Source organism: Dermochelys coriacea, chromosome 6, assembly GCF_009764565.3.
Source record: "Dermochelys coriacea isolate rDerCor1 chromosome 6, rDerCor1.pri.v4, whole genome shotgun sequence".
Taxonomy (NCBI): Eukaryota; Metazoa; Chordata; order Testudines; family Dermochelyidae; genus Dermochelys; species Dermochelys coriacea.
Genome location: NC_050073.1, coordinates 15,052,804 through 15,076,440, shown reverse-complemented (window position 1 = coordinate 15,076,440; position 23,637 = coordinate 15,052,804). Strand labels below are relative to the sequence as shown.

General features: G+C 45.0%; 1 protein-coding gene across 16 annotated transcripts in view; it reads left to right on the top strand.

Moving 5' to 3' along the window:
- Window positions 1-23,637, top strand: part of PPP6R3 (protein phosphatase 6 regulatory subunit 3) — a 144,703-nt gene that overhangs the window by 62,827 nt on the left and 58,239 nt on the right. For all 16 annotated transcript variants that reach the window (XM_038406954.2, XM_043517929.1, XM_038406956.2 and 13 more), the window contains 5 exons: window positions 3,435-3,500; window positions 3,983-4,095; window positions 6,373-6,486; window positions 8,659-8,788; window positions 17,456-17,608. In XM_038406954.2, the coding sequence (XP_038262882.1) occupies window positions 3,435-3,500; window positions 3,983-4,095; window positions 6,373-6,486; window positions 8,659-8,788; window positions 17,456-17,608 (576 nt within the window). The remainder of the gene's footprint in view (window positions 1-3,434; window positions 3,501-3,982; window positions 4,096-6,372; window positions 6,487-8,658; window positions 8,789-17,455; window positions 17,609-23,637) is intronic.

The window sequence follows — 23,637 nt, the reverse complement described above, 5'->3', positions numbered from 1 at the left end:
AGAACTATTGTTACCGATCAGTGTCAGAGAGCTATGAGTGGTGTGTCTAGCTTGCCAGATGTTTTAGGCCTGTCTTCAGGGCAAGTAAGTGTCCATCCACACACACACACACACACACACAATACCACAGTGATGTTCTATATAACCAAACAGGATGGTGCTCACTCCTTTCCCCTGTCCCAGGAAGCCCTCAAACTGTGGGACTTTTGAATCTCCCACTCGATACAGTTAGAGGTGTCATACCTGCCGGGCTCACAAAACAAACTAGCTGATTGCCTCAGCAGGTCCTTTCATGGCCACGAATGGTCTCTCCACCAAGACGTTGCCAGCAGATCTGCTCCTTCCTGAGCCACAGCCCCAGCTCCATGTTGAACACTTTTCTCCTCTCGTGGATGGGATGACTTCGGTTTGTGTTCCAACCCTTCCCTCTCATCCACAAAGTCCTCCTCAAGGTCCGGTAAGACAAGACATTGCTTATTCTCATGACACCAGCAAGGCCCCACCAACACTGATTCTCCACGCTGTTAGACCTCTCGGAGGACACTCCCATGATTCCGAACCTCATCATGCAGGACCACGGCTGCCTCCAGCATCCCAATTTGGATTGTCTTCACTTCACAGCATGGAAACTCCATGACTGAACTCGTTAGAGCTTCAGTGCTCCGATTTGGTTAAGGAGGTTCTGAGCAGTAGAAAACCCTCCACTCGCGCCATTTATCTGGCCAAGTGGAAACTGTTCTCTGTTTGATCCTCCAGAAGGGTACCCCTCCGCTCCAATCCTCAATCCCCTTTCTACTGGACTATTTACTCAATGCAACAGGGGCTGGCGGTCTCGTCAATTAAGGTGCACCTGGCAGCTATTTCTGCTTTCCACCCAGGTGTGGTGGGGCAGTTAATATTTGCCAGTCCTATAGCTGGACGTTTCCTTAAGGAGCTAGATGGACTATATCCACAGGTAAGGCAACGGATGCCCCCCATGGGACCTCAGCCTGGTCCTCTCAAGTCTCATGGGACCCCCCCTTCGAGCCTCTAGCAACTTATTCTTTGCTCTGCCTCTCTTGGAAGATGGCTTTCCTTGTGGCCATAATTTCAGCCAGAAGGGTGTCTGAGCCCAAAGTGTTAACTTCTGAGCCCCCTCATAGAGTTTTCTATAAGGACAAGATGCACTTGTGGCCGCACCTGGCCTTTGTCTCCAAAGTAGTTTGGCAGTTCCATACAAATCAGGACATTTTCCTGCCAGTGTTCTTCCAGAAACTGCATGCCAATGACAGAGCGTATGCTCTGGAGGTTAGACATGTACTGGCTTTTTACATCGAGTGTACAAAGCCATTTAGAAAGTTGATGCAACTCTTCATTGCTGTCACTGAAAGGATGAAAGGGCTTCCTATCTCATCCCAACAAATTTCTTCTTGGATCACGGTCTGCATCAGGATGTTCTGTGACCTGGCAAAGATTCCAGCCCCAATGTTCACAGCGCACTCCACCAGAGCACAGGCTTCATCTGCAGTGTTCTTGGTGCAGGTCCCCATTCAGGATATCTGCAGGGCAGCAACCTGGTTATCTATCCATACCTTTCTATCTCACTATGCCATTACCGCAGGATAGGGTTGATGCCACATTTGGTAGAGTCTGCAACTTGATGAAGTCTGACCCCTTCTCTGAGGAACTGCTTGGGCATTACTTGGGATTGACATGAGTGATCACTCGAAGAAAAAACAGTTGCCTACCTTACGTAACTGTTGTTCAAGATGTGTTGCTCATGGTCATTTCACGACCAACCTGCCTCCCCTCTGTTGGAGTATCTGGCAAGAAGGAACTGAAGAGTCGGTAGATTAGCGGGGAACCTATTTACATCTCCATGAAGGAGCCACTCCAGGGGCTCCAGAGCTGACCCAACGGGTATCGCTAGGGAGAAAACCTTCTGACAATCACGCATGCGGTTCACCCACACATATTTGGAATAGACATGAACACACCTCGAAGAATAACAGTTTCAGAAGAAGGTAAGTTTTTATTAAAACTAATCGCTTTAGATTAGGGATACTCTATATAAAGGTAGCTTTCCAAGGGTAGCTTCCTTCCAGTGACTTCAGATACTTTGCACTTGAGTTGCATTGAATTTTTATTTATAAAAAAATTATTTATAAAAGCCTTTTTATAGTTATGAACAGAACTTTAAAAACTACTTTAATGTAAACATTTTGAAAAGCTCATCACTGATAGCTTCTTCCCTCTCAATTAACAATATTGTCTTCACTGGAGATAACTCAATCCACATAAAGGAAACTAAGCGTAGAAAATTACTGCAGATCTGGTATTTAATGACACTGCATTTTTTAAAATGAATTTATCATTTTATGAAGCTCTGACTAGTTTGGCTGTGGGTAACCTGATACTGCCTTTTGCCAAATGCAGCAAGTATGGTATGAGATCAGCAGAGCTACTTGAGCTGGAGCTCCCTTATTGTAAATGGCAGAGTTTTGTCAGAATGTACTTGGGGAGGATTTCTTGTGATGAATGCTGCCTTGGTTTGCCAGCACCTAGATGCATTGACCACTTCAGCATGTTGTAAATGCAGTTTGAAGTCTCTCCCTAGTCTTTAGGGGAGGGGGTTGGCTTGAGAATTAATTGGTTTTTAATATATTTGCTGGTGAATCTGTTTAGGCGAGATAAACCCACTTTTATATTACGTTTTATGTACTTAGGTTTTGTAAAAGCCTCTGAGCCATCAATCCAGTGCCTCAGGAGTCCGTTCCAAAAGTTGAATTTTTTTTGTGTGCGCAGATACAAATTCTTAACTTGCCAACTGAGCTTTTTTTATTTTTTAATGCAGTTTGGTAACATGTTCCTCAGAGGGCTACATTGACTGTTTTAGCTATTTGCACTAATACATTAGAATTTGGGGATTTATGTACACAACCAGTATGTGAAGATAAGCCTTCTGAGGTCCCAAGGCCTGTACATGGTATTGCCGTTTTTTCTTCAGGTCCAGTATGGTAATCTATTTTTCCCATAGAAAAGAGTTCTTTCCCTGTAAGTTGAGGAAATAAGGAAGAAAGCTTGGAAGATATGGAGCAAGTACCTGTCAACGTTGTATTCATTATCTAGTTATAATGTAAAATGTCAAGTGTGATGCCACTATCTCAAAGCAAATAGAATGCCTTTTTCATAAATTGTATTTAATTGCTTTCCACAAAAGATTATAGTAGGCCAGCAGTAGTCACTGGCACTACACATTTCTATTCTACTCTTTGGTATCTACTCTGAAAATTTAGAATTTATCGTACAAAAATATTTATTTGAAGAATAAGAATGCTACTAAAGAAATTGTGATAGATGACCTTCAGCATGATCAGGTTATGCTTTGTATGTTTCTCTGATTTAATGGGAAAAATACTGCCTTTTTATTCAATATCTCAAATTTTTTTTTACAGTGGTTAAATGAGGAGAGAATTATCCAACGGCTTGTAGAAATTGTACATCCGTCTCAAGATGAAGATGTAAGTACTGTGTTGTGCTTGTCAAGATCCAGCTGTTTAGCTTATTAATTATTGCTGTTACAAGAAGTTATGATTCTAGTAGGCCTGTCTTAAGTAACAAAATCTTAAAGCAATATTGTAATCAGAAATAGGACTTTAATGTCATTATTGACTTCGCTTATTTATGGAATTGGTACATATTATCAGATGTGCATCAGGGTCTGGCCCCTGAAATTCTTGAGGGGATAAGATAGGATGGCAGGAGTCTCCTAGCAGTGCTATTCTGCCATCTTGGTGGCAGTGGAATGGAGTCCTGTCTAAAGGTATTTGATGTTTAGAAATGTGTTTGGGAAAAAAACTTTACCTTCCCCTATAAAACAACACAAATTGCTTGGCATTTGGTCATGGTTTTTTGTGCACAACTTCATAATTTCTGGGATGAGAAGTATTCTTTAGATAATGTATAGTCCTGTACTGCTCTTACAACATTTCTTCCTTTTCAGAGGCATTCAAACGCATCACAGTCGCTTTGTGAAATTATTCGCCTGAGCAGAGACCAGATGTTACAAGTACAGAACAGTTCAGAACCAGACCCGCTGCTTGCGACTCTAGAAAAGTGTGTTGGACAGTTTAATTTCTGACTTATTTGCCTTGTATCTCTGAATGGTGGCATTTATTTTTAGTTATTTGAAACCTTTTGGAAATAAGAATTACTTTTCCATTACGTGCAGCCAACAAAATGTATGGGTGTTTTCTGAAGTAACTAAATTTATGAAAAAACGAGGAGAACTTGTGGCACCTTAGCGACTAACAAATTTACTTGGGCATAAGCTTTTGTGGGCCAAAACCCACTTCATTGGATGCATGCAGTGGAAAATATAGTAGGAAGATATATACACACAGAGAACATGAAAAAATGGGTGTTGCCATACCAACTGTAAAGAGACCAATTAATTAAGGTGGGCTGTTATCAGCAGGAGAAAAAAAAACCTTTTGTAGTGATCAGGATAGCTGATGTCAAACAGTTGACAAGAAGGTGTGAGTAAGAGTAGCGGGGAAAAAAATTAGCATGGGGAAATAGTTTTTACTTTGTGTAATGACCCATCCACTCCCAGTCTTTATTCAAGCCATCAAGCTTCCTCAGCTCTTGTCCCCTAACATCCCTACTTTACTTATGCTACATTAATGACATCATATTCATCTGGACCCATGGAAAAGAAGCCCTTGAGGAATTCCACCATCAACCTCAGCCTGGACCAGTCCGCAGAAGAGATCCACTTCCTGGACGCTACAGTGCTACTAAGCAATGACCACATAAACACCATCCTATACCAGAAACCTACTGACCGCTATACTTACCTACATGCCTCCAGCTTTCATCCAGACCACACCAAAAGATCCATTGTCTACAGCCAAGCTCTACGATACAATCGCATTTGCTCCAGTCCCTCAGAGACAAACACCTACAAGATCTCTGTCAAGCGTTCTTAAAACTACAATACCCACCTGCTGAAGTGAAGAAACAGATTGACAGAGCCAGAACATCTAGAAGTCACCTACTATAGGACAGGCCCAACAAAGAAAGGAACAGAACGCCACTAGCAGTCACCTTCAGCTCCCAACTTAAACCTCTCCAGCACATCATCAAGAATCTACAACCTATCCTGAAGGATGATCCCTCACTCTCTCAGATCTTGGGAGATAGGCCAGTCCTCACTTTCAGACAGCTCCCCAACCTGAAGCAAATACTCACCAGCAACCACATAACAAAAACACTAACCCAGGAACCTATCCTTGCAGCGAACCCCGTTGCCAACTCTGTCCACATCTATTCAAGGGACACCATCATAGGACCTAATCACATTAGCTGCACCATCAGAGGCTCGTTCACCTGCACGTCTACCAATGTGATATATGCCATCATGTGCCAACAATACCCCTCTGCCATGTACATTGGCCAAATTGGACAGTCTCTAGGCAAAAGAATAAATGGACACAAATCAGACATCAAGAATTAAAACATTTAAAAACCAGTCAGAGAACACTTCAACCTCCCTGGTCACTCAATTTCAGACCTAAAAGTCACAATTTTCCAACAAAAAAAAACTTCAAAAACAGGCTCCAGCAAGAAACTGCAGAATTGGAATTAATTTACAAACTGGACACCATTAAATTAGGCTTGAATAAAGACTGGGAGTGGATGGGTCATTACACAAAGTAAAAACTATTTCCCCATGCTAATTTTTCCCCCCCCACTGTTACTCTCACCTTCTTATCAACTGTTTGAAATGGGCCATATTGATTACCACTACAAAAGGTTTTTTTTTCCACCTTAATTAATTGGTCTCGTTACAGTGCGTATGGTAACACCCATTTTTTTCATGTTCTCTGTGTGTGTGTATATATATCTTCCTACTGTATTTTCCATTGCATGCATCCAACAAAGTGGGTTTTAGCCCACGAAAGCTTATGCCCAAATAAATTTTGTTAATCTCTAAGGTCCCACAAGTACTTCTTGTTTTTTTTTGCTGATCTCAACTAACACGGCTACCACTCTAAATTTTATGAAAAGTGAGCAAAGCTGAATTTAATCTCATATCACAGTTTTATACATGGTAGGTCTGTCTGATAGTTGTGCATTATGCTGGCACTTAACAGAGGCCTGGATTTAAAACACTTAAATCTGCCGCTGTGGGCTAATAACTGTCAGAAAAATGATGAAGGAAATCAGCTTGATATTGTAGGAGGAGGGGAAAAATGTGAAAATGGCTCTGAACCCCCACCCAATCTTGTCCAGCATTTTTACAAAGAAACACTGTAGCTATTTGTCTCTATAAATACTTCTTTGTATTTTAAAAAGTTGTATGTCTAACTATTGATGTTTTCTCTCTAGGCAAGAAATTATAGAACAGCTACTATCAAATATTTTTCATAAAGAGAAAAATGAATCTGCAATAGTCAGTGCAATCCAAATATTACTGACCTTACTTGAGACAAGGCGACCAACGTAAGACTTTTCACCCCCTCTGTGATCACTTCCTTTGTGAGATTTGTGCTGCTGCTGAATTTACCTTTTGTAGAGGTGGCATGACTTGCATCTTTCCATGAACTGCAGGATATATTATACACTCCCCACCTCCACCCCCCAACAGGTGTCTGCCAGCTTCCCACCTGGAAAGGTCCTCTTGATCTAATGTAAAAATGTAGCCATATAGACTTTTAAATTGCATCCTTAAATACCAGCTTTATTTCTTAGTTTTTGAAATCCTTTATGCTGGCCTTCATATCAGTCAGCTTCTGTTTAGATACTACAGTGGTGGAATTATAAGTGTCTGAGCACATCACTATTCTCAGTTGTCTGTCCCAAGAGTCTCAGATTCTATGAAAAGCATGATATTAAATGTTTGATGTGTTCCTACATTTCACAGCTTTGTCTTGATTGCAATGGGAGCCATCACCAGCTGTGTCCCCTTCAACTGTTAGACCACAAGCCATTTCTGTCTGGTTTTGATTTCCTTGTGTTTCAGCTTCTGCTCTTAGGTGGTGATAACAGTTGCGGTCCTTAATATCTGTTGGGGTCGGGTCCAGTCCATGGGCCTATTTTGACCCCCAAAGCATTATCTACAACCTAGTCTTCAGGAGACTAGAACTTTTTTTTTTTTCTTGTATCAGTCTGTTCCTTTTTCTAGAACTGAAACAGGAGGAAGATGGTGCAAACTCCTTGATCGCTTCCCTGTCTTTCTGCTCATACTTGCCTCTCTTTCAATGTTGAATTTTTTACTTGTTTAAGTTGATTCCTCTACCAGAGGCACAGGGTTCAAGTTGGCAGCAGATCTGCTTTGAATTGGACTCGTGACATTACAATTTACAGCTGTCGTGCTGCAGACATACATTGAGTGTCAAAACTTTAAGCTGTGAAGAAACGCAAATGCTTCTAAATATTTTTAGTCATCTTGTTGAAAAAATTTAAAAGTGACATAGGAGCATAAGTGACTGTCAGTGAAAGTCATTGGGGACTTAAGGCATATCTACACCACAATCTTAAATTGACCTAAGTTAAGAATTCTCACTCCTCATCGATCTAGCCCAGGGATGGGCGAACTACTGCCCACCGGCCGCATCTAGCCTGTCAGACCTTTTAATCCGCCCGCTCCCAGTAGTGCTTGCCTCAAGCAGCTCCCGGAAGCAGCGGAATGTCCCCCCTCTAGCTCCTACGCATAGGGATAGATGGGGGCTACGCATGCTGCCCCCCCCAAGCGCCAGTTTTGTAGGTCCACATAGGAGCCAGAGGGGGGACATGCCACTGCTTCTGGGAGTTGCTTGAGATAAGCGCTGCCTGGAGCCTGCACCCCTGACCTCCTCCCGCACCCCAATCCACCCAGTGCTGATCGCCGTCCCACTCTCTGAACCCCTCAGTCCCAGCCTGGAGCACCCTCATCCCCAGCTGCACCTCGGAGCCTGCACCCCCACCAGAGCCCTCACCCTCTCCTACACCCCAGCCTCCAGTTTCATGAGCATTCATGGCCCGCCATACAATTTCCATACCCAGATATGTTTGCCCACCCCTGACCTAGCCACATCTGTGGCAGGAGTTAGATTGACCTAACTGTCACACAGGGCATGAAATTTTTCACATCCCTGATCTATGTCGCTAGGTTGACCTAATTTTTAGAGCCTTACATGCTTTTAAAACTTGTACTGTTTGGCACAAAGCATTTCCTAGGGATTAATGACAACTTGCTATTAATTAGTGTTGCCAACTCCATATAGCAGGAAGTGACCCGACAAACCCTGAGGAGGGGGGACCGAAGACTGAGCCTGCCGGAGCCCCACTGCCCCAGGTGGGAAAGCTGCAGTCCAAGAGCTTCAGCCACAGGCAGGGGGCCTGTAACCTGAGTCCCACTGACCAGGACTGAAGCTCTCTGGCTTGGGCTTGGGCTTGGGCCTCAGGCTCCAGCAAGTCTAAGCCTGCCCTGGCACCCTATTAAAACGGGGTTGTGACCTCACTTTCGGTTCCTGACCCACAGTTTGAGAATCGCTACTCTAGATTTACCCCTTTGTGTATAGTCTTTTTCTAGTTATAGGTTTACAGAGCTGATGCTATGTTAAGACTGTCTAATTTGAGTTAATATTGTAACTAATCCTGCAATATAAACATCACTCTTCTTTGTATATTTAGATTTGAAGGTCATATAGAGATCTGTCCTCCAGGCATGAGCCATTCAACATATTCAGTCAACAAAAGTGTTTTAGAAGCCATAAAAGCACGACTTGCATCCTTCCATGAGCTACTACTTGAGCCCCCGAAAGTAAGTGGAATCTGTAACTCTACCAAATGAAAATGGAGACCGATTACAGTCTGTCATTTAGTGATAAAGGCTTTAAAAATAATAGTTTTTCTTAGAGTTCTTGCTCATGTCCATTCCACATTAGGTGTGCGTGCACCGTTGCCAGAGATATTTTTTCCCTTAGTGGTATCCATCAGGCTGGCTCTAGAGCCCTCTGGTGCCATGCACCCATGGAGCACTATAAAGGGCCCAGTCCCCCACACCATCTCAGTTTCTTCTTAATGCCCATGATAGTCACTGGAACACCTTCTCTTGCTTCGGCAAGACATTCATTCAGTGTTTTTTTTGTTCTCTAGTTTAGTTATCTTCTGTTTTTAATTTCTAGTAGTAGTGTAGATGATAATACTGTATACAGTGAGACCCCTCTCCCCACTTAGTGTAGAGGTGCTTCTTTTCCTGCTGGGCATGCCCCGCTCTCTGGGCTTCAAACCCTGTGCCTCCTGTGGCAAGCCTGTGCTGGTGGGCAACCCACACTCTAAACGTCTGGAAGAAGTTCACATATAAGAGCATTGCCAAATCTGCCGCCACTTCAAGTCTTGTACATAAAAGGACAGGGAGGCTAGACTAAGAGTTGTCCTAATGGAAGCCACACTTAGACCTGCATCAGAAGCAAGCCACTTGGACTCAGCGCCTCAGCCTCAATATAAAGCACCCTCTGGCACTTCATGTTTCTCAGCACCATTCCTTCTGAGAGAAGCACAAGAAACTGGTCCGAGGGGACACTGCCAATACTGAGGAAGGACAAACATGGGGAGTGTGACCCACGTCAAACCACTCCTCCATGCGTTCTGCTAACAGCACTATCCACTCCACCCTGCTCACAGGTGCCATTGAGTCCAGTGAAGGGCCCCATCTGCCAATGCCAGGGGGACCTCATGGTGCCAGCGGGATCGCAGTGCCTTCCAACCTTGAGACCTTTGCAGTGGCCAGGTTCTGCTGACCCTGATGGCTCTGGCTCTGGGTCTACTGGCTCTGATGAGCGTGTCGAACAGAATGGAGCATGTTGCCCCGAGCTCATATGCAGCACCAGGCCCTTCGGTACTGACCAGAGGAAAACTGGCCCTTCTGTTGTCGGCAAAGATGTCTCTACTCCCACACCGGTTGATGGAAATGAAGAGTACTGCTCCCCCATGATCTCCTGAAGAGTCCTCAGAGTTGGAGGTGGAGTCCTGTGCAGAACCAAAGGGCCACTGCCAATATCTCTCCTACATCCCACTGGATCTTGGTGTCTTTAAGCCAGCACTGATCCTCCTCCCTGGTTCTGACCAAGAAGCCGAAGAGAACCGTGAGGGGAAGATCCCCCACTTCCCATAAGGAAAAGGACAGGGCCGGAGGAGAGCCAAGACCTGTGCCGGGTGACTTGACATCTCCATCACGGAGTGGGGCCCCAGCTCAAGTTGAGCAGTCCAGTCCATCCCGCACTATGCCTGCTACCCTGACAGTGACGAGGGCTTCTGTCATCTAGAAGTCCTGTCGACACCAGAGGCCCTGCAGACAGCAAAGGAGATCCTGACGCTACCAGTGCCGCCCATACCAGCTCCGGCAGTACCCCGGCCAAAGAGTAAACCTGCTTTGAGGCCTTACTCTGTGTCCCCACCTCAGCGGCACCGCTCCCCATCGCGGGGAATGTCCTGCCAATGCTTGGTCACTCAGTCATCACATCAGCGAGGCAGGCTCAATGAAGCCCTCTTCAGTCTCCAGACCCTTAGTGTGCACGCGCGCACGCACGCGCACACACAGACTGGAAAGAGCATCGCGACTAGCTGTTCGTATCTGCAAGGCCTCTGCACCGGTCACACGAACCATCATTTGAACGCAGCCACCTGTAACGGATGCCAGTCGCTGATGCATGGCTCCCACGGTTGAGGAAATCCTCCCGACGACCAGCCCGCTCCCGGTCCTGCTCCAGGTCCCGGTACCGGTTGAGTGGCGTAGAGGTGTAGATTGCTGGTCTATCGATGCCGATCTGCCGAACGCCAACCGTCCCCAAGTTCCCGCATGAAGGACTGGTCTTGGTTGGTCAGGTTGATGTTGAAGCGTAGTGGTTAGCACCGCATGGAGAAGGAATGCTGGTCTGTTTGATCATGTTTGCCTGGCAGCAACCACTCTGCCTCTGACTCCAGAACTGAACAGGAGTCCTTGACAGCGGGACAAGCCCCAGCACCAGTGGCAGCATCCACATCGTCAGGAAGGCAACCGACCCTGTGGCCCCAAAGCCAGTGGCTGCTGTCTGCCTGGTATCCCTGGAACCTGTGGCAGTTTCCCCAGCTCTGGCAGACAGGCCGCTCAGTTGCAGCGGTCTCAAATAGGCCATCAGCCTCAACATCCTGCCCTCCACGAGAGGTAGAGGCCCTGGAAGGCAGGACACGCCAGGCCCATGAGCAGATGGGAACAGTCTGCTGGACCACCAGGGGACGTGGTGGCTCCCACAGCACCGGCTTCATCCACATCGTCGCCCGACAAAGCCATTGTGGGTCCTGCTCACCCAGTTCCACAAGATAATACTAAGGCTCATCAGGAGCTTTTGAAGAGGGTTTCCTCCAACCTGGGGCTCCAGGTGGAGGAGCTACAGAAGCCCTCAGACTCCCTATTTGACATCCTTTGCTCCACAGCACCTGCTAGGGTGGCTTTGTCCCTACACAAAGGGGTATCAAAAATTAATGCCCTATGGCGAACCCCCTCCTCCCCGCCCTCCATTTCAAAAAGGGCTGAATGTAAGTACTTTGTGTCAGCTAAGGCCATGAGTATCTCTACACCCACCTGGCTCAAAACTCTGTCGTAGTTGAGGCGGTTAATCAAAGGGAGAGGCAGGGGCAACCTGGGCCCACGCCCCAAAGTAGAGACTGGATCTGTTTGGGCAAAAAGTTTGTTTTCCAGGCTCCCATTGGCTTGGTGGTTGTCCACCCTCCTTCGCTGCTGCTACGATTACAACATGTGGCAGGCCATGGCCATGTGCAAGGTTTTGCTTACTGAAGGGTCAAGGAAGGAATTCCAGGCAATTCTCCAGGAGGGCACAGCTCTGGCCAGGGTGGTCCTCCAGGCAGCTTTGAATGCGGCAGAATCCACACTCGCACCATGGCCTCGGTTGCCTCCATGCGGCGGGCTTCCTGGCTGCTCCTCTTTGGCCTGTTGACGGAGGCTCAGCAGTCAATGCAGGACCTCCCCTTCGACAGCCAGGCCTTGTTTGCAGAACAGATGGACAGTAAGCTGCATGAGCTAAAGGACTCCCTCCCCGCCCTGAAAACTCTAGGGCTGTACGCCCTTGGTCCAGCCCGTAAGTGCAGGAGCCGCCCCCCCCAAAAGAGCAGGGGCTACAAACGCCGCCCAAGCCACCCACCTTCACTCAATCAGGCTTGACCTGCAATAAGCAGGGGAGCAAGCGGGAGTTTTGAGCGTGCACCCAAGGGTGATCTACCAAACTATACCCCGGATCTATCTTTCCTGTATTTCTCCAACCCTTTCTTTTTTTCCTGCCGGCATGGACTACTATAACTTTGGATCCCTGCGTCCTCAGTACAGTGGCGCAGGGTTATACCTTCCAGTTTCTGCCCCCACCCCCTTCGCTGCCCCTCTTCAGGGACCCCTCTCACGAGAATCTCCTCGTGCTGGAGGTAGAAGGGTTGGTGTAGCTGGGTACAGTGGAAGTGGTTCCTCACAAGTACAGGAACAAGGGGTTCTATTCCCAGTACTTTTTAATCCCAAAGGCCAAGGGCGGTCTATGCGAGACCTCAACAAATACCTAAAGAAGTTGAAGTTCCACATGGTCTCCCTGACCTCCATCATCCCCTTTCTGGGTCCGGGAGACTGATATGCCGCTCACGACTTCAAGGACCTGTATTTTCATATCTTCCAAGCACACAGGCATTTTCTACGCTTCACGGTGGAATTGGCCCACTACCATTTTGCGGTCCTCCCTTTCGGCCTAGCAACAGCACCGGGGCTGTTTACCAAGTGCATGTCGGTAGTAGTGGCTTACCTCAGGTGTTGGGGTATCCAGATATACCTGTACCTCAACCACTGGCTAGTCAAAGGTTGATCCAGGTCCAAAGGGGTGCTGCAGGCCACATGCCAATCTCTGGGCCTTCTGGTAAACAACAAAAAGTCTACGTTAGTTCTGGTGCAGAGGCTAGAGTTCATCGAAGCGGTGCTTGACTCCACCTGTGCCAGAGCGTTTCTGCCGCAGGAAAGGTTCCAAGCATTGGTAGACCTCATTGCGGGAGTCTCCACGTTTCCCCTGATCAAGGCCAGGGTTTGCCTGCACCTGCTGGACATTTGGCAGCATGTATTTGTCATCCACCATGCCAGGCTCTGGATGCAGCCCTTACAGCAGTGGCTGGCGATGGTCTATTCCCAGTACAGAGTTCACCTGCAAAAGGTCGTTACCATCCCACTGGCGATACTTACCTTGCTGCAATGGTGGACCGACCCCAGGGCGGTCCTGGAAGGAGTTTGATTCAACAGTCCTTGTCACTCCATTAAGCTGATATTGGACGCCTCTGACCTAGGTTGGGGAACGCATCTCAGTGATCTCCAGACCCAGGGCATGTGGTCCCCGGAGGAGATAATGTTGCAAGTAAATGTCAAGGAACTCAGAGCGATATGGTTGGCCTGGGGGGTCTTTCTGCCGCACCTGACAGGCAAGGTGGTGAGTGTTGATGGACAATACAGCCTTGATGATCTACATCAACAGGCAATGGGGAGTACACTCATCTGCTTTCTGTCAAGAGGCCCTCCAACTGTGGCATTTCTGCATCGAGCACACAATCCACCTGGAGGCCTGTCACCTCCCCGGTGTCAGGAACACACTGGCAGATTGCCTAAGCAGATCCTTTTTCTCTCACCACGAGTGGTCGCTCCATCCGGATGTAGCCTGGATGCTCTTCCAGAGGTGGGGAACTCCCCAAGTGGACCTGTTCGCCACCAGACAGAACAGGACATGCTATCGCTTCTGTTCCCTGCAGGGTCTGGGCAAAGACTCCCTCTCCGACTCTTTCCTCCTGTTATGGTCAGGGAGTGTGATGTACACGTTCCCGCCTATTCCTCTCACCAATAGAGCCCTGTCAAAGATCAAGAGGGACAAGGCCCAGATCATCATGATTGCTTCAGTGTGGCTGTGCCAACATTAGTTCGGCACACTGATAGACCTGATGGTGACCACTCCCTGGCCCCTTCCTGACCGACCGGATTTGCTGTCAAAGGATCACAGGCATCTCCTACACACCAGCCTTGCCCCCCTCCACCTCACAGCGTGGTTGCTGTGTCGTTGAACTTGGAAGAGTAGGCCTGCTCTAACGAGGTCCAGCAAATCCTCCTGGAGAGCAGGAAGCCTTCCACTAGAGCGACCTACCTGGCCAAGTGGATGAGGTTCTCTCACTGTGCGTGTGAGTGTAACATTTTCCCAACTCGCTCCTCCATACAATCTATCTTAGAATACCTGCTCCATTTTAAGAACTAGGGGCTGGCCCTCTCTTCTTGCAGCTATCTCTGCTTTCCACACGCTGATCCAAGGTCAGACGGGTGTTCTCGCACAACATGTCAGCTCGATTCCTGAGAGGCCTCGAGAGACTCTTCCCACCGGCGCGAGCCCATCCTACAGTGGGACCTTAACTTGGTTCTTTCTAGGCTTACAGGCCTGCCCTTTGAGCCTATGGACTCCTGCTCCCTCTCCTACCTGTCATGGAAGGTCATTTTTCTTGTGGCCATAACATCCGCCAGATGAGTGTCGGAGCTTAAAGCCCTGACATCGGAGCTGCCATATGTGGTGTTCCACAAGGACAAAGTTCAACTGCAACCTCATCTGACCTTTCTGCCAAAGTTAGTGTCTTTCTTCCATGTTAACCAGTACATATTCCTCATGGGGTTTCTCCCAAGCTGCACACCACTAGTGAGAAAAGGAAGCTGCATGCCCTGGATATCAGATGTGCCCTGGTGTTTTATCTGGAGTGTACCAAGCCCTTCTGCAGGTCAGCCCAGCTCTTCATCACGACAACAGACAGGATGAAGGGCCTTCTGGTGTCGTCACAGAGGATTTCCAACTGGATCACCGCTGATTGTGGGGACCCACTCGACCGCCGAGGATGCCTAAGCTTTGGTCTTCTTGGAGCATGTCCTATTCAGGGCATTTGCAGAGCTGCAACGTGGTCTTCAGTTCACACGTTGATGGCACACTATGCCATCACCCAGAAGGCCAGAGATGACTCTGAGTTCAGCAGAGCTATGTTGCAATCTACATGTCCGTAAACTCCTACCTTCCTCCAGGGGTTCTGCTTGGGAGTCGCCTCGTATGGAATGGACATGAGTAAGCACTCCAAGAAGAAAACAATTTGCCTTTTCCATAACCGGTGGTGGTCGAGATTTATTGCTCATGTCCATTCCATAACCCTCTCCTTCCCCACTGTCGGATTTTCCGGCAATAAGGAACTGAGGGTGGCGGGAGCCAGCAGTGCCCCTTATACAGCGGCATGTGTGCACCATTCAAGGGGGCGCCAGAGCCAGTACCCTACGGATACCACTGAGGGAAAAACTTCTGGCACTGGTGCATGTGGCAAGAGCACACACCTAATATGGAATGGACGTGAACAACACATCTTGAAAAACAATAGTTAAGGAAAAGATAACTGTCTTTTCCTCACGGTCTCCCTGGCCTCCAATATTCCCTCCCTGGATCCTGTGTTAGTCCAACCTCTTGCCATCTTGACCGTCTGTTCGACAAGGGCTCAGGCTTCATCAGCAGCATTTCTGGCCCATGTCCAGGTGCAAGACCTCTGCAGTTCAGCGACCTGCTCGTCAGTTCATACCTTCTCCATCCACGTTGCTATCACCCAGCAGCCCAGAGATAATGCCAGGTTTGGCTGAGCAGCGTTGCAGTCTGCACGTCCATGAACTTCGAGCCCATCCCTTTGGGTACCACTTATCACCTAACGTGAAATGGACATGAGGAAGCACTCAAAGAAAAAACAATTACTAACCTTTCCGTAACTCTTGTTCTTCGAGATGATGTGTTCCTTATGTCTGTTCCGCAACCTCCTGCCCCTCTGTCGGAGTTAACTGGCAAGAAGGAACTGAGAGGGTGTGGGACTGTCCAGGCTCCTTTATACTGGCACATGAGCTCACGCCACCGGAGGGTGCTAGTTGCCTTGACAAATGCCACTGAGGGAAAAATCTTCAGCAGTGAACATGGTGTATGCACACCTAATGTGGAATGGACATGAGCCATGCATCTTGAACAGTAGTTACAGAAAGGTTAGTAACTGTTTTTATTCAGAAACCAGTTTAATTAAAGCTAAAAAGTACATTTTAGTCTAACACACAGTCCATAAGCCTTTTTCTGAGCCGTTTATAGTTTGGCTATTCATTATTGATACGGTGATCAAATACCCCTGTAATGTATTGGTGTTCATATTTTCAATTGTTTGACTTTGTTTAATTGAGCAAAATAGAGAAAAAGCAATTGCACTAAAATGCAACAAAATAGCCTTTCCTTTCTTTGGAAAAGAGCATGCTTTGGTATTACATACATCCTTCTTCTGGACCATTTATTTCTGCTTTATTTTGGTATCTTGGGGGGGGAGGGGGCGTGACAAAGCTTCCATATACACTGTCGAAAAGTGGAAAGCTCATTTTAGAGATGTGCATAAGAGGATATGAGGCCTATAAAAAGACAGGAGAGAAGGTAGATTAGTTGTAGATCACCAAGGACATCTGGTGAAATTGAAAGGCTACAGATATAAAAATGAAAAATGCACTTTTTTAAGGAAACATGCAGAACTCATTGTTCTAAGATATAATTGTGGTCAGGAGTGTAGAATTTGAAGGATAATGAGAATATCCATACTGTATTTGTAGTAGGTATGTAGGATGCTTTCTTAGGATATAAAATCTCCATTCAGTGCACAACTGAACCATTAAAAGATGGGGACACTTCTTTCTAATCTCTGTTTGCTGTTTGTTGCATAACTGTCCAGTATGAGCTTTTGCCTTCCTTGGGAGCAGCTGGTATTGACTACTGTCAGACAGGATGGAGTACACAAACCACTGGTCTGATCTGGTATCGAAATTCCTGTGTAAGTATGCTGGCATTTATATGGCAGCAGTAGGGACCATTAGGCTTTTACAACATTCTCTTCACTAAAGCAAACATAATTATTCTGAAGTCTGCAGCTAAAATTTATTTCTCTCTTCTGACTTTAGAAAATTTACCACAATAATTACTAATTTTCTTGCCTGGATAAATACAAAAACTGCTTAACTAGACACACTGGACTTGAATAGTTAAAGCTTGATAAAGTGTGTCCTAAATCACGGTTCTTGCCAGTAAATGTCCATTGTGGGGCTGAATGCAGCTCCTTTAGGTGTCCATAATGCCACTAAGTTTGTATACTCCATATCTTTTTATTTTCCTCAGCCTATATTGTCGTCTCTGTTCTCAGTCCACAGTGCTAGAAAATGTGTTAACGTATGGGACTAAAATGTGCTGTCCCAAAATATAATGTCATGCTACTGCTGCCAAACTGGCCATACGAGAGTCTTACCACATTTTCTGTTTGTGACTAAATAACACTGAGCTGGTTTGAAAGAAATGTGTACGTTTAAAAAAAAAAAATATTCCCATGGACTCTTTTTGTCTAGAAAAGTGTTATGAAGACAACATGGGGTGTATTGGATCCACCTGTGGGAAACACTCGTTTAAATGTGATTAGGTTGATATCCAGCCTTCTACAGACTAACACAAACAATGTGAACTTGGAACTTATGGAGTTGAACAGCATAGGAGTTATATTGGTAAGAATAATTTACTTACACTGTTAAGAGCCTCACACTACCCTATTCATTTTTATAAAATCCCAGAAATTAGATGGCAAAGCCCTGTTAAGATATCACGATATCTGTTTTGTCAGTGCAGATTGTGCCATAGAGTGTTTTACAGTGAGTCATGTGATGAGGCTTTCACCACTTTCCTTGTGAGACTATTTCACCATCTGGATTTTGTTAAACTCTCTTCCTGATGGTAACCAAAAATTTTCCTCAGCTCTGCTTAATCTTTTACTCTTTAGACCTCTGTAGACTCTTTAGACCTGGCTTTTCTTGCTCCTTGGTGTTTATGCTCTACAAATAGATCTAGATTGCTACCTTATCTTTGCCATCTCCCCACTCTCAAATTCTTTCAGCCAAACTACGTAAACTTACTTTGCTTTTATTCTTTCTTCCTGAGTCATTCCGTCCTGACCTTAATTTTGTTTTTAATTCCTTTTAAATGTGTCAGCTGTATATAGTGCATTATGTACAGTCCCATGAGTGACATAAAGGGCTGGTTATCTCCCTGGTCTGAAGTGGTACCTCTCTGTATGCTGCCAAACCTGTGGTGGTTTCGCCACTGTATTGCACTTGAAAACCTGTATCGAGCTGGCAGTCTTCTTGCCACATATATTCTCCCACTGAATGTGTATTTTTGCCCTTATATTCTAGCCTGCATTTTTTCCAGGTTGACTTTTATTTCCTACTTATCCTTCAACCTTTTTATTAGTTGCCATTATTTCTGTCCTCCTTGGTTTTGCATATACCTCCGTTTTATATAATCTTAATTTGATATACTGTTTGTAGAATATGTTGTACTAGTGTAGGATGTAAAATAAAACTAGGCCTAAGCCATATAAATGTTCTTCATATTCTGCAGTGGATGCCGTTTTTTAAAATGATTTTGCCGCAATGCAAAGTTTACTATGGTATTCCCTATCCTTGGAATGGGAAATACCATAAATCTCTTGGTAGGCTTAATTACTGTGTATAGTAACCGTCCAGTTTTAATAACACCTCCTTAAGGAAGAATGTTGCTATTTCCTAAAGACATTTTGAATGATACATTATGTCACAGTTTAGGGCAACTGCACCTGTATTCACTCTTCATGATCCCTTGAGGGCACCCACTCTAGGCTTCCTCTGCAGTCATATCTCTTGGGCAGAGACCCAGGTCTCCACTCCCTCCTGATGAGGGTTTTTCCAGGCACAGTCCCCTTCTTACACTGTGTGATATTTCTGGCAAGTGCAGATGAATAGTTTGGTCTTTCCTTTATTCAGCTTGGGTCTTTGATCTTCTGGATCCAGGAACATGTAAACAACAATAGTCTCCTCAGGGGGTTGCTTCAAAAGTCTGGGTTTTTTGCATAACTGGATGTGGGAAATTTACATTCATGTCCTCCTACAGATTCCCAGGAGAACCACTTAACACTGTAGCTCCTAAAAGTCCATTCTTGTCCGGCACATTGTTTAATACAGTTGTTTTGAAGTTCTTAACACTTCCTAGGGTTCACGTAACATTCTCTTCTCCCATATCCCCTGCCCCAGGCTATAAACAATCCTGGCCCACAATAATACATATTGGGGAGACTATAGTGGGTCATATTGGAAGGTGAATTGTTAGGCTGGAGGGAGGTTACCAGTGGAGTTCCTCGGGGATCAGTCTTGGGACCAATCTTATTTAACATTTTTGGCACAAAGTGGGAGTGTGCTAATAAAATTTGCAGACGATACAAAGTTGGGAGGTATTGCCAGTACAGAGGAGGACCAGAATGTCCTACAAGAAGATCTGGATTTCCTTAAAAACTGAAGTAATAGAAATAAGATGGAATTTAATAGTGCAAAGTGCAAGGTCATGCACTTGGGGACTAACAAGAACAGTTTTTGCTCTAAGCTGGGGACTTATCAGTTGAAGCAGCAGAGGAGAACAACCTGGATGTATAGGTTCATCACAGGATAAGGCTGGTAAGCCTAATTGGTTGAAACTGTATTACAGAACAGAATTATCAGACACATAGATGAAGAATATGATTTTGTTGGGGAAGAGTCAATATGGTTTTTGTAAAGGAAAATCATGCTTCACCCATCTACTAGAATTCTTTGAGGTCAACAAGCATGTGGACAAGGGTGATCCAGTGAATATAGTGTACTTAGATTTTTCAGAAAGCCTTCGACTAGTCCCTCATCAAAGGCTCTTAAGCAAAGTAAGCTGTCATGGGATAAGAGGGAAGGTCCTCTATGGATCAGTAACTGGTTAAAAGATAGCAAACAAGTGGTGGGAATAAATTGTCAGTTCTCAGAATGGAGAGAGGTAAATAGCAGTGTTCCCCAGGGGTCTGTACTGGGACCAGTCCTGTTCAACATATTCATAAATGATCTGGAAAAAGGAGTAAAAAGTTGTTGTGGTAAAATTTGCAGATACCCATTACTCAAAATAGGTCCAAAGAAGACTGTGAAGAGAGATAAAAGGATCTCGCAAAGCTGGGTGATTGGGCAACAAAATGACTGACATGAAATTCAGTGTTGATAAATGCAAAATAATGCACATTGGTAAACATAATCCCAACTATACATATAAAATGATGTGGTCTAAATTAGCTGTTACCACTCAAGAAAGAGATTGTGGAGTCATTGTGGATAGTTCACTGAAAACATCTATTCAGTGTACAATGGCAGTCAAAAAAGCTAACAATGTTGGAATCATTAGGAAAGGAATAGATAATAAGACAGAAAATATCATATTGCCTCTGTATTAATCCATGGTACACACCCACTTCTTGAATACTGCATGTAGATTGGTTGCCCCATCTCAAAAAAGATGTATTGGAATTGGAAAAGGTACAGAAAAGGGCAATAAAAATAAGGGATATTGAACAGTTTCCATATGAGGAGAGAAGAATAAGGCTGGGACTTTTCAGCTTGGAAAAGAGCTGACGAAGGGGGGATATGATTGGTATGAAGAAAGGAAGTGGTGGTTACTCCTTCTCAGAACTAGGGGTCACCAAATGAAATTAATAGGCAGCAGGTTTAAAACAAACAAAAGCAAGTATTTCTTTACTCAATACAGTGTCAGCCTGTGGAATTCTTTGCCAGAGGCCTATTGTGAAGGCCAAGACTATAACAGGGTTCAAAAAGAACAAGGTAAATTCATGGAGGGTATATCTATCAATGACAAGTTTCAGAGTAGCAGCTGTTAGTCTGTATCCGCAAAAAGAACAGGAGTACTTGTGGCACCTTAGAGCCTAACACATTTATTTGAGCATAAGCTTTTGTTGGCTACAGCCCACTTCATTGGATGCATGCAGTGGAAAATACAGTAGGACGATTTTATATACACACAGAACATGAAACATAAAATCGTCCTACTGTATTTTCCATTGCATGCATCCGATGAAGTGGGCTGTAGCCCACGAAAGCTTATGCTCAAATTTGTTAGGCTCCAAGGTTCAACAAGTACTCCTGTTGTTTGTCTGTCAATGACTATTAGGCAAGATGAGCAGGGATGGTGTCCATAGCCTTTATTTGCCAGAAGTTGGGATTGGGTGATGGGATGGATCACTTGATGATTACTACTTTCTGTTCATTGCCTCTGAAGCATCTGTCATTGGCCACTGTTGGAAGATAGGATACTGAGCTAGACCGACCATTGGTCTGACCCAATATGGCCGCTTTTATGGTCTTATGATGACTATGAACCGCCAATGTGCTGCGGCTGTGGAAAAAGTCTAATGCAGTGTAGGATCCATCAGGCGAGGTATTTCCAGTAGACCCAGGGAAGTGTTAGTACTGTTATACAAAGCACTGGTGAGACCTCATCTGGAATACTGTGTACAATTTTGGTCTCCCATGTTTGAGAGATTAATTCAAACAGGTGCAAAGAAGGGCTACTAGGATGACCTGAGGAATGGAAAACCTACCTTATCAGACGAGACTCAAAGACTTTGGCTGAGGGGAGACATGATTGCTTTCTCTATATACTTCAGAGGGATAAACACCAGGGAGGGGGAGGAGTTATTTAAACTAAGCGCCGTTGTGGACCTGACAAAAATGGATATTAACTGGCCATCAACAAGTTTAGACTTGAAATTAGACAAAGGTTTCTAACTGTCAGAGGAGTAAAGTTCTGGAGCAGCCTTCCAAGGGGAGCAGTGGGGGGGCAAAAAACCTGACTGTTGTCCAGACTGAGCTTGATAATATTAAGGAGGGGATGGTATGAGACTGCTTACAATGGCATATAGCTGATCTGTGACTGCTAGTAGCAAACCTCTCCAATGGCTGGTGATGGGATACTAGACTGGGAGGGCTCTGAGTTACTATAGAGACTTCTTTCCCAGGTGGGTGTCTGGTGGGTTTTATTCACATACTCCGGGCCTAACTGATTTGCCATATTTGGGGTTAGGAAGGAATCTTGTCCTGGGTCAGATTGGTAGACCTTGGGGATGTGTTGTCTTCGTCTGCATCGTGGGGCACAGGTTGCTTGTACGGTTAAAATAATGTAAATGGTGGATTCTCTGTAACTTCAAGACTTTAAATCATGATTTGAAGACTTCAGTAACTCAGCCAGAGGTTAGGGGTCTATTACCAGAGCGAGTGGGTGAGGTTCTGTGGTCTGCAGTATGCTGGAGGTCAGACTAGATGATCATGATGGTCCCTTTTGGCCTTAAAGTCTGAGTATCTTTGGACTCCCAAGTTACTTAATTTTAATTAAATAATGTTTTTCAGGTATATTGCAGGAAGTTGCCATGTCTGTCTCACATAATGGCATTGCTAAATTTTATTAAAAAAAAATCTCAAATCATTGAGTATTTCTAAGAACTCTCTCATAATTCTGGAAGTTGCCAGTGATAGATGCCATTTTTCTTATTTCCCTATAAGAAACATAATCTGATCTAAATCAGAGACACAGAAAAATTAACATTTAAATGTGCATTTTTTCACTACATGCCTTTGTGTAGCCAGTACTTGAACATAAAAATATTAAAGTATTGTAGGGAATGAAGGGTAGGATTGGAAGTATGGACATCTGAGTTGTCTTTCTGACTCGACTTTTGTCCCTCTATTTCCCTATCTATAAATTGACCAGTACTGATCTACATTATATGGCAACTGTGGGTTGTAAAATTGCTATTTAGGTGCCAAATGTGTGTAGATTCTTTCTAAAACAATAAATTATCTATGGCATGTACAAAATTTTAAAGTATTTAAGAGATCGCTAGTTACTAGAACTACACTGCTGCTTGTTAAAAGAAAAGGCACCTTAGAGACTAACAAATTTATTAGAGCATAAGCTTTCGTGAGCTACAGCTCACTTCATTGGATGCATTCAGTGGAAAATACAATAGGGAGATTTATGTACACAGAGAACATGAAACAATGGGTGTTACCATACACACTGTAAGGAGAGTGATCACTTAAGATGAGCTATTACCAGCGGGGGGGTGGAAGAAAACCTTTTGTAGTGGTAATCAAGGTGGGCCATTTCCAGCAGTTGACAAGAACGTCTGAGGAACGGGGTGGGGGAGTGGGGGAATAACATAGGGAAATAGTTTTATTTTGTGTAATGACCCATCCACTCCCAGTCTCTATTCAAACCTAAGTTAATTGTGTCCAGTTTGCAAATTAATTCCAATTCCGCAGTCTCTCGTTGGAGTCTGTTTTTGAAGTTTTTTTTTGTTGAAGAATAGTCACTCTTAGGTCTGTAATCGAGTGACCAGAGAGATTGAAGTGTTCTCCGACTGGTTTTTGAATGTTATAATTCTTGATGTCTGATTTGTCCATTTATTCTTTTACGTAGAGACTTTCTAGTTTGACCAATGTACATGGCAGAGAGGCATTGCTGGCACATGATGGCAAATATCACATTGCTAGATACGCAGGTGAATGAGCCTCTGATAGTGTGGCTGATGTGATTAGGCCCTATGATGGTGTCCCCTGAATAGATATGTGTGCACAGTTGGCAACGGGCTTTATTGCAAGGATAGGTTCCTGGGTTAGTGGTTCTGTTGTGTGGTTGCTGG